At 36.9% G+C, this 12271-nt stretch overlaps 1 protein-coding gene across 2 annotated transcripts in view; it reads right to left on the bottom strand.

Annotated features, from left to right (window-relative positions):
* LOC149193133 (alpha-taxilin-like protein) overlaps positions 1–12271 on the bottom strand; it is a 416017-nt gene that overhangs the window by 110410 nt on the left and 293336 nt on the right. For both annotated transcript variants that reach the window (XM_089404796.1, XM_089404795.1), the window contains one exon: positions 2892–2935. In XM_089404796.1, coding sequence (XP_089260922.1) covers positions 2892–2935 — 44 coding nt within the window. The remainder of the gene's footprint in view (positions 1–2891; positions 2936–12271) is intronic.

The raw sequence follows: 12271 nt of genomic DNA, 5'->3' as shown, positions 1-12271 counted from the left end.
CTTGGGTCATTGCATTCGACTAAGAGACCATATGGTCAGGGAGATTGACCCTTTTGACATCGAGATCAGGATTCCTCCCTTGGGTTATGGACCAAGAGATTATATAGTTGGGGAGTTTCATATTGAGATAGGGATTCCTCCCTTAGTTCATTTAGCTTGACCACGAGACCCTGTTTACTCTATTAGGTCATTGGGTTTCACTGAGAGACCATTGTTATGGTCAAAGAGATTTACTTTGATTACTCTCTTGACTCATTGTGCTTGACTAAGAAAACATTTCATATTGTTGGAGAGTTTGGCTTCATCAACGATATTAATTAATCCCATGGTCAATTGGGTACTAACCTTGACATCATCGGATTTGGCCTATGGGATGAGTTTGATGCTATGTATCTTTCCTTATGATGAGACTTGTACTTTTGATCTCCCCTTGGGTTATTACTGAGAGACCAATGGATTAGTTGAGGAGATTGATCTTGGGAGAGAGAGAGAATAAAAATTACCTCCCTAGCAAAGAGGGAGCGTTGAAAATGATAGCTTCAATCGGTATTTTCATTGGCAAAAACAGAGAATTATGTATTTTCAAATTTTCAAAGTCAGCCTCAACACTTGAAGGGATTTGACCCCAAGGTCAAGACCCATCTCCTAGCACACATATATATTGGCTTTCAATTGACCTCATTTGGCATCGGTCAACTCATCCATTCGATTTGAAACAAGTTGTTTTGTTCACACGTGTGAAGGAGAAAGAAGACAGTTTCTAATGAAGTTTAACCTCTTGTTTTTGCCTTTGACCAGTGTTGACTTGGGTATTATTGTTGTTTTTTGACCAAGATTTTGACTGGATTTGGCAACCAAGTTTCTCTGTGATTCATTGATGATCAAGGGTTGACCACAGGTCAACTTCTGTATTTTGACAGAGAATTTGACTGAGGAATTGCAAGCCGAATTTTGGCCCTTTGACCAGAAGCCTTAGGCTGAAATTCGGCCCTCTTGTGCAGAATTTGACTATGGACTAGCATTGAGTATTTCTCTCTCCTTTGACTAGTTTTAACTTGGAAAATATTGAGGTTAGAGATTGGCATTTTGACTAGAATTTTCCTATGTACATTTTGATGAATTGAACTCTCTCTCACAAGGAAAGATTATTGAGTTTTTGCCCTTATGGGTTTTGTCGCAAAAAAAATTGGTGTCTCTTGTTCATTGTCTTTTCTGTTATCTCTATTGCTCTACTGAAGTTAATGGTTAAAACTTTCCATGTGTAACTACTTAATTATTGGAATGCTCTAATAGTCAAATTGTATCATTAGAAGTAGTTATCAGTTTGAAAATTTGTACGAGTCTTGTTTACTAGCAAATCAACAATATGTTGGGGTGCTATAGATTATCTAGGTGTTGATGACCCTAGCACATGGGGAGCTATTTTACATGAGGATTGCACACTTACATGGTTGATATCATTCACTTGGACAGTAGTTCACATTTGGTCCAATTTGACAATGACATAACTCTCAAAGGGGGTTACACATGATGATGTATGGCGACTCTTATAGAGAAACTCCCTAGCATTTTGGGGCTTACATGACATTGGATTATCATCTTGAGATCATTTTCTCATAACTATAGTTGAGCACTCCCCTTGGTCACACAGTTCTAAATGGATCTAGCCCATTCAACAGCTAGATTTCCATGCTTTTAACTTGTTTGAAGTCCTTTGTACTTGCACATCATTAATTTGTTGAAGATTCTTGGCACATGGATTAATTCTTAATGATGTAGAGCACCATTACTAGAGGAGGGCTCTGTTATTTTATGCTTGACGACACATGTTGAGGCATGAGATTATTTTATTGCTATTTTGATGGGACTATTTACTTCTTCTTGGAGTTTTTGAGCACAATCATGATTTGGCACATGGATTGATGTCATTTATTAGTTTGTCGGTTCCTTCCTTGGAGCTAGTTGTTTGCACACTCTTGGAGGGTTGCTACTCCTTGGCAACCAAGATATGGAGGTTGTTGAGGAGATGTCCTTAATTTAGGAGACTTTGTTGGCATGTGGTTACTTTGATGACATTCCACCTCAATTCATAGAGGGTTAATCCATCCTTTGAGGTCTTTATGGCACACATGTTCATGCTACTTGACGGAACGTACATCTTGGAAGAGTCCACAAATGCCATTTTAGGAGGTTTTATGTGGTCCATTCCCTAAATTGAGGAATGCGTCCACTCTTGGAAGTTTCATTGCACATATTTCCACATATAAGGATGGGACTTTTACACTTATAAGTGAGAGTTCAATATATAACACCTTTTTAAAAGTGGAAGTTTCATTGCACATATTTCCACATATAAGGATGGGACTTTTACACTTATAAGTGAGAGTTCAATATATAACACCTTTTTAAAAGTGTAATTTGCATAGATAGGGCAAAATTCCTTTTTTTTTAGCATGGTGAATCAATAACTCGTTGGAGTAATCTGGGAGAAATTCTAGATGAGAAATAGCATCGATATTCAAGGGTAATAATATATTTTCCATTAAAATAATACAATATATCATGACATTTATGACATTATCACAACATCTGTAACATTGATTTTAGGGAAACAACAAACTTCAACACAAGAATATGACACAAATTTAAAATGAATTCCCAAACAAAGCCAATATATAATGGAATTTTGTTTTCTCATTGATCTTAATGGGAGGTAATGTAATGCCAGTGTATAAAGATATTTGAAAACTCTTATATAGCAGCATGGCAATTATTGTCAAGCATAAGAGTGCAATTATAAGGAGTAATATGTAACCAAAGCATGTTACAATATTTATGAAGTAAAAACAAAACCTTATCCCACAAGGAGTTATGTACGAATGAAACCTTACATTTCATTTTCATCTCTTTGTTCCCCAAGCTTAGTACTTGCATCCTACAAGTTAAATCAAAATTCAAACAAATATTGTTAGTCAAAGCAAACATAAAAATTGTAATTAATGATAATAATAATCAAATAATCATTTACCTATATACTGAAACAATTCAATGAAAAGGTAAATTTCAAAATTGAAAACAAGAAAAAGGTCAAAACAATTTAGAGACTTGAATTCTAAACAAATAGTTTAGTAGTAATTATAATAAAGAACACAAAAGCCAACAAGTAGCTTTTTTGTAGAAGAGTAATACTTTTATAAAACCCAAGTTTTAATAATTTCTTGTACAAATTGAAAGTTCCACACAAAGGAAATTCATGCTATAAGCAAAGAAATGGTCCCAATACACTCAAATAGAGGACCAAATTTTCTAACACAAACCAGCTCAATAAGTAGCAACACTGCGAAAATAATACAAGCATAGAAAGGAAAGAGGGTGATCCAACAAGTTGATATTTGCACCTCGGGAAGGTAATTTTGCACAGGCCTAAGTGTCTAGGCATGCAGAAGTTGCCCAAGGTCTCCTTAGAACAATTTCTCTAGTGTGAGCAAGTTGCTAATGTAACTTATCCCAAATCTAACTTAAGAAAGGCACATAATTGTTATGTTGGCTTATTGAGTTAAAGTAAACTTAGAAAAAGTAAATTAATTACTTTAGTAAATATGTTTTAACTTCAACCCTGGATCTCAAGTGACGTGAGATCTAATCTCAATTGTCAATCACTTTGGAGACTAGGGTTAGGGGTTTAGTTCCAATCACTTTGAAGATTAGGATTATGGATTTAGCTCAATGTAAAGTTATAAAAGTAGGGCTAGGGAGAAGGAGAAGACACCATACAACAACACAAGATTAAGGGAGGCTTCTTAATGTGTGTTGGGTACAAGGAAGGGGACCCAGTGTTGTATGTAATTCCTCAGTTGAGCCATTTTAGCAGGAAGGGACCCTAAGTTTAGAGCTTAATGAAGAACCTGGATTGGGCAAAATCTGTGTCATTTACATTATTGAGAATGGAACAATTTGCTTTCGCTATAATTATTTTGCTTAATACCGTAGCTGTGTTTTTTATATAGTACATGTAATTCTACTCTAAACTAATTACATGATTGCTAGGGTAAGAAAATTTAACATCGTATCAGAGCAAAAGCTCTAAAGAAAGCCAATCTCTTAATCACAGGTCCCAAGTTTGTACTACATCATCGAGGCCAGGTTTTCCCGTGAGGAGGAAATTATTTTAAGGGGAACGAAGTAAATAGGTTGTACAGAACGCTAAAGAAAAAAAAATTATGAGTTCTGTTAGCGCTTGGAATTCACCTAGGCTGAAATAGACAAACTCTCAAGGCTACATCAAACCATTTCACCTCGTAGCTAGCCCTACGAGGTATGAGAAGGCTCTCTCGGGTCAGATTTGATAGATCTTATAATATAATTAGGCTGACCAATTAGGATCAAAGATATTAGGCTAGTAAATTGATAGGGGGTTGGATTTAATGATTTTTGGGGTTTTTTAATGGAATGACGGGACTTTTCTGAGCTACATGGGCAAAATCACAGCTTCAAACAGAAAAATATAATGACTACACAGGTTATCAACTGAGGCAAGGTAGGCATGCAATTTAACACCAAATCTGGTTTCAAATGGGATGGCAAGACTGGTGAGGAGCTAAGGAGGGCAGACAATAACTCTGAATCCTCCTTAAACAGTAGAAAACATCGAATGCGAACAAACTTATAGGAGGAGCATATAATACTATGAATTCCTACCTAATCACTTCATTTGTTCAGCTTGAAAGGGTCATGAAATGAAATGGAACATAACTGATTACATATGAGACAAAGGGAAAAACTTATGCTAAATCAACATACCACATGAATCTCAGCAAACAGAGCTGTGAAATTCCATTAAATTCTCTGTCATAAAACTGTACAATAAAAAGCTCTCTGCTTCTCCAGCAGCTCCCAGCATATAGGAGGAGCATTTGAATTGAACAAACTTATAGGAGGAGCATATAATACTATGAATTCCTACCTAATCACTTCATTTGCTCAAATAGATATGATTATGAGGTGTATGAAACAAACAGTTTACATATGAGACAAAGGGAAAAACTTATGCTAAATCAACATACCACATGAATCTCAGCAAACAGAGCTGTGAAATTCCATTAAATTCTCTGCAGAAAACTGTACAATGAAAACTTTGTTCCAGCACTCAGCACTCAGAAAAAATCTCCCCCTCTTTCCTCTCTTCTCTATCTAAAAATTATATATATATTTTTTATACATTACATAAAACTAAACTAAAAAAAAAACCAAAAAGCAACAGCTCGACCCCACAATCAGGGCGCTGTTTGAAACTGAAATTACAAAAAAAATTCGAAAATAGAAAAGCCTTCTATTCTAAAACAGTACCATGTCCCTAAAAATCTTCTGATTGACTAATAAAAACATAAATGCTGGAGCGCATCTCTTTTTGGTTTCTGCGGTCTTGAAATAGGAAATTAGTTCCTATTTTTCTGTTTGCGGTTGATATCTTTGTGGCGTGAATGAGGACCTGGATTTGGTGTTTAAAAATACCACATGAAATTTGACGGTGGCAAAATGTGCTACAAGTACAGAATCACAAACATGCCACGCGGCATACTCATGATACAGTTTGCTTGAATGACAAAGGCAGCCATATAGAGCGCAGATCTTGTTTGAAGCATTGATTAAAGTCTGGGAAATAGGAATCGAATCCTATTATGTTGTTCTGGCGCCGTTTGAATAGCACTGAAACTACACGTTTACCCTTGGCACTCTTCTGCTTCTCGTAAGAGTCTAGTAACTTTTGGTGTGTAAACAGCATCAAAAACAAGATCGTATGCCATTAAAGCTTCCTTCGATATAGGTGACTCCATCACATTTGGATGCATTCCAACAGAAGTAGGGTTATTGGCTCGGACCTGGAATTACTGTATCTAAAGTTACAGATATTACGCTTACTGGTACAATTTCATTGGATTTGAATGCCAATTTTGCTCCAGCCATGGATACTGCACTGTTGTCAAGTCGTCCAACCGCCTTATGCATAGTCAGGTTACCGGGGACATCTGACACAGCTACATGGTAGAAACTAACCATATCACCTGCTCGATTTAGGTACAACCCATCACAAAGTCTCTGTAAGTTCTCGAAGACTGCCTCAAAAGCCACTACCTTGTAGCCCAAAAATACCTGAGTAGCATTAGCAGTTGCTACAATTATAGAAAATCCAGTGGGTACTCGCCAATCGGTCAATAGCTTCCGAGATGCTGCACTTACTAGTCTCACAGAACTGGCCGTTACCTGCACAAGCTAGTCGTGAATGGCATTTTGACAAAATAAGGACTGTGCATCAAAAACAAATCCTTCTATTTCTGTTTCTTCGAATTCATCCTCTGAGTTCATTGCGAGTATACGAGTCTCACTAACAAAGCTCACAACCAAAAAAATGTCAAACATGTTGACAGTTGAAGATCTTAATGACCAAATTCCTTTTATGCCTGGAAGCTCTGCAGATGCCTGCTCATTGATTCCAATCCCATTTCGGACTATACGAAGAGAACCATCCTTGAATGCTCCAGAACAAGTTACTACTTGACCCTGACCTTGTCTCTCGAGGTCAACAACACAGAAGTCCACTATGGGACCAAGGTTTACAAATCTTTGCAAAACTTCCACATATTGACCTCTATTATCAGGTTGGAGATGCAGTTTTATAAGCTGTGAATCTCCATAGCTCGACCCTACATACACACAGCCATTATCTAAATAAGAAATGGTTGAAGCGGCAGATGTCTCCCCCAACAATTCTACCTTGAGACCAGTAACCCTTTCTTTTTCATGAGTGATGACAAGCAAATGAAGCAAGCCTGCATGGTCACTGAGCAGGTACCGAGAACCATCCGCATCAACTCGGCCATAAGCTTTAGTAATAGACTGTCTGATAGGTATCGCTTTGAATACAGATGCACTGCAATAAACAATTGTCTCCTACATGTAATTTTTCGTTCTAATCAGTTCCGCCAATACTTGTTGAGTTGACATATGGTTCACAAGCCAACAACGATGGCACCAAGCCCGGTAATTCATCCATGATTTCTCAGCAATACGCTCTAAAAAATCTGATTCTCTTTCTGAAACCATGAGAGATTCCTTAGATTTTGCACCGACATTGATGATCAATCTTATCAACCAACGCCGATAAGACCAAGCTTGCTCACTCTTTGGATCATAGGAAAGAACAAGTGCTGACAACTGACCACACATGATGCCTGCAAGGTCAAACAATGGATTGGGTACCGATGCAAGGATCAGTATAGTAAAGAAATTAAGATGCCGAGACTGCGAGTAAAACCAACACTTGAGCCGCATCATCAAAACAGACATGGTTCCACTTTCATCAGCAAGGGCATTCAACTGTTCCAGGTCTTCTTTTTCCACCCCGAGCTTTAGCAGAAGCTGCGCTTTTGATCCAATCTTCATTCTGTTTTTCAACAGTTGTAGATGTCTTCGAAATAAGAAGTGAGAGATTTAGACCAAGATAAAAACACATGAATATAAGCAGATCTTTTATATTTTGGTTTGTATTTCTCTGACTTGCCAATGAGATCAAGGGATGAACATGTTTTTTAACCACTAGTCTTTTCTAATCCCTGAAACCATCTTTGAACTTTAATTAGGCAGTCTGTGCAAGTTTCCTCCGTACCAAACCTTTAAAGAAATCGTAACTGTTTCCATCTGGATGAAGCTCATACTTGTTATTCTCGTCATCAACTGCTAGTAAATATCCAGAGGAAGTCAAGCCCTTAACTGTAACAAAAACACTCGATGGGCAATTCCTGCCCCTGTCCTTCCTCTAGCAATACCTTTTGCTCACGAGACAAAAAATCTCATCACTTTTCGTTTAGAGTAAAACAGGTACTTGTTTCAAGAAAACATCAAGAAGAACTTCGAAAGTTATCATGGAATTTAAATTTCCAACACCTGATGAAGAACAAAGTTTTATCTTTCCAAACTACTGCTGGTAATAGTGAATTTAAACAAGAAGCTTCTGCAATTTTCTCCGAGATTCTAAGCCAGTTCAATCTCACTAAAAGAACTCCACGTGAAAGAGTACCCTGGAGACTCATATATTGTAAGCTCCAATACTTCCAATGCATAGGAACCAAAAGAAAACTACCGGTGCAAATAACCATCCAACTTTGTCTGTACCATACTGCTGCATGCTAAATAGAATAACCAAGATGACCACTGCAATCGCCACAACTACAGCAGAGCTCATTCCATGATGATGTACCTTGATACCATGAACAGAGCAAAGGAAAGGCCAAGGGTGCCACTGTAGAGAACCTCTGTGCCATGATAGTTTGAAACCATATGAAGATAAAACTTGACCAAATTCATCAACAGTAGAGTCTGATGTATGCTTTGTTTTCTTTGTGCTTTTACAGGGGTAGGAGCTTGAAGTCGCTGCTGTCTTAAGAAGAGCCGAAGATAAATTACATAATCTGAAAAGCAACATTAATGATTTCTTCTTCAAAACCCTGTTTTGAAGAAGAATCTATCTCTGACATGAGACGGAGTCTAACAAGTTCGACAAAGAAAAAAAAATTGTGTGGAGGGGGTCAAATTTTTTTTGAAGTGGATCATTGTGTAAAATAAAAAATAATAAAAGGGATGTCGCTTGACAGTTGGTGGTCGATAGCCACCCAGCCACAAGCCAATGGAAGTGCAAGAGCACCATGTTGCCAAGAAACCCAACCGACAAGAGAAAAGCTGAGGCCGACTAGTCGTATAGGCGAGTTGTCAGGCCACTGCTGTAGAGGATCAAGGGCAATGAGGAAAAGGCCAACAATTGGTGGCCAACGACCACCCAGCCTCTAAAGCAACTAACAGTTGCCAAGGGTTGCAAAGCACAATGAAAGGATCGTTTAATGGCTCGCGAAGAAGGCGTAAACAACAGCCAATTGAATAGCCCCCAGTAGGAAAACAAAAGCCGACAACAAATCTGAGGATCAAACCAAGTGGAGGAACAGTGGCATGTACAGATTTTGAGGAGAGATTTGGCAGCTGGAAGTTGCTCAGCAAGCAACCAAAGGCAAGGTCGCAGATCTAGCCATAGTGAGCGACAGTTAGTGTCACAAGCAAGAGGCAGTGGACGACCACACAAGAAGGGCGGCAGGGAAAGACAACACTGCCAGACTTGCAAGTCACCCATTCATACCGTGAGGAAGAGACGCAGTCGCAAATGGAGCATTCAGCGTCGATAACAACAAAGGTTGAAAAGTTCAAGGATGCAAGTGATTTCCGATGACAAATATCTGGGTGGCGGGTGTGGATTGGAACAATCGGTGAGGGTGAACAGAGTTAACCAATTAGTACAGCAAATCCGACATAGATTTAGTCACAAACACAAAATAACTGGGTTGTCGAGTGTAGACAATCGCTAGAAAAGGTGCACAACAACGGCTATAGGGACACAACAGAATAAGAAAAAGATCAAGCTAGCAACCTGTCTCCAAGTGTGTTGTGGGCAGTGTCGAGGATGAGTGATTCAATTTCGTTGACTTGACTTGACTAGATATATCCTTGAAAACAATTTTGTTGTAGTAACTCTCTTGGTGACTATCAATTGATTTGATATTATCACGTTGACCTGACTTGACTATAAGGTGACATGTTGAAAGTGTACTTGACATCTCACATGCTACTTGACATCTAGACATAACAAGTATGTTGGCAACTTGACTCTGAGAATGGACTTGACTTGACATACTAGACATAATTAATATGTTGATATTTTGACTTTGACTTGACAACCATAGAACTATGATGAATGAGATTTGGCATGCTATCTTAAAATGACCTTTAGACTATAGTAACTATGATAACCTAGGGTTCACATTAGACGACCTCAGTGAGTAACAGAATTGTAACATTACAGGGTGGCAGGTCTTGAAGGCATTATCATTCAGTTGTACTGTTGTACACATATTGATGTAAAGGTGGATAGCAAGATTTGATCAATTGAGCAGTTGTGTTTACACGTATGCTTAGCTCTCCGAGGATAGAGCTTGAGAGCATTGATTGCAAGTCATATGGACTGCCTGAGGCATCTTTTTTTGAGCCATCATTTGATAGCAGTGCCAGATGTTTGCAGCATTATGAGCAGTTAGGAATAGTGAAATACAACGTGATCTTGGTTGACTGCTTCATGAGCATATGATGCTTATCCTTCCATGAGTAGTGGAGTACAGTGACCATTAGAGGTTGATTGGTTTGGTATAGCTTGGGAAGTGATCAGTTGAACAACATTGTGTAGTGATCAGTAGTCGAACAGTGTAGTGGTTAGATTGAGCAGGGTTGTGCAGTTTGAGCAAGATTGTGCAGTGTTATCAGTGTTGTGCATTGATCAGTAGTGCAGTGATAGGATTTGACAGGATACACAATATCTTCTTTACAACTTTCTTATATTGATTCAGAGCACATGGGGATACAGTCTAAAAATTGTGAAACATGGTCCGCTAACTCTTCAAGTTTATTGGAGATACCTTCAGATTGTGGCCTGAGAACTCTTCACGGTGGCAGGGTTGTGCTAGGGCAAGTTGTGGCTTGCACAGGGCGTTGTGGTATCCTTTTAGTTGTGGTTGATAAATTATAGGGTGATGAGGCATCCTTCCGACAGCAATTGGTAAATAAGTGTTGGGGCACTCGTCAGGTTGTGGCCTAACTCACAGCGTGTTGGGATGTCCATCTGGTTGCAACAAGTTATTAGGGTGAAGTAGCGTCCTAGAGGTTGTAGCCTGTGAATTAGGGGGTTGATGCCTCCCTCAGTTGTAGTTGAAATCTTGATGTAATTAATTTTTCTTTTGAAAGGAGAAGAAGACAATTACTAAGAATCTTTTGGTGGTTTTTTACCCGAAGGGGATTTTCCACCTAAAAATATATGTGTCCATTGTTATATCTTTCTGCATTGTTGTATGCCATTGTTTATTGTGAATTATTGTTTATGATTATCTAAAGAAGAACAATAATAATAATTGAAGATTAACTAATGCTTTGAAAAGCATTTAAAAGTGCTAATTACTAAGAAACACTGATACACCCCCCTCTCAGTGTTTCCAAATTCCAACATGACCAATCTTCAAATGTACATTTGAGTGGTCAACACCCCTCTTTTTGGCTTCCCCTCCCCCATTTTTTCCAGTCTTCTTATTTTATTTTTATGTTTGTTTATCCACCCCACTTTTCCTTCTTTTCTTTTCTTTTCTTTATGTTTTTTCCTCTCCACCTTCCTTTCCTTTCCTTTCCTTTTTTCCTCTCTCTTCTATGTTCTCATTGTTATCATGATTATTAATTAATCTTTTATTTCTATCATTGTTATTGTTATCGTCAATTTACCCAATCCGAATTTTTCTTCTTTAAAATTAAAAGTAAATAATTAATTGATTACCATTCAAATGAGCCCCTAGTCATATTAGTTTCTTCACATTCTCAATTTCTCTCATTTTATTAATTTCGAAAATTATAGTCAAAACCTTCAGAAAATAAAAATTAAAATAAAAAAAAAAAATTCTAGAAAATTAAATTTTTTATTAATCCAATATTAATTTCTTTTCTTTATTTTATTTTATTTTGTGGTCAAAAACCTTAATAATGAATAAATATAATTTAATCTATTGTGGTCAAAAGTTAAAATCATAGTATTTATATTTCAATAACAATTTTAATAAATATATCTTCTTTTTAATTTCTTTATTTTATTTTATTTTATTTTATTTGATTGTGATCAAACCTTTTAAATTATGGTCAAATATTTTTAATAAATATATTAATTTAATTTAATCTATTTAAAATCGTGGTCAAGAACCTTATTATTTATAATTTAATAATTTCTTTTAATTCATTTAAATTGTGGTTAAAATCTTTTTAAATTATGGTCAAATCATTTTAATAAATATACCTTATTTATTTTAATTTCTTTATCTTTATTTTATTTTAAATTGTGGTCAAATCTTTTTATATTATCGTCAAATCGTTTTAATAAACATATTGTATTTCCTAAAAATATGTTTTAACGGTGATATTAACGGTCACCAGTTGATTCTTTCTTTATAAATAACCCAACACTCTTTTCCGATCTATCATGTTGTACTTGAGTCCCTATTGATGGGTGGTGAGACCACTTGAAACGTAGGATATTAGTAAACTTGCACACAACATATATCTTGAAACTTATATCAACAAGCCTTTTCCAAGCTGTGAAACTACATCCAATGAAGTTTTGGACCTAATCCATTATGATGTATGTGGT

The sequence above is a fragment of the Pinus tabuliformis genome, chromosome 2_2 (genome assembly GCF_031772625.1).
Source record: "Pinus tabuliformis cultivar Carrire ecotype Pingquan chromosome 2_2, CPIR1, whole genome shotgun sequence".
NCBI lineage: Eukaryota > Viridiplantae > Streptophyta > Pinopsida > Pinales > Pinaceae > Pinus > Pinus tabuliformis.
Note: the sequence above shows the minus strand (reverse complement) of the source record. Positions and strands in the feature narration are given on the sequence as shown.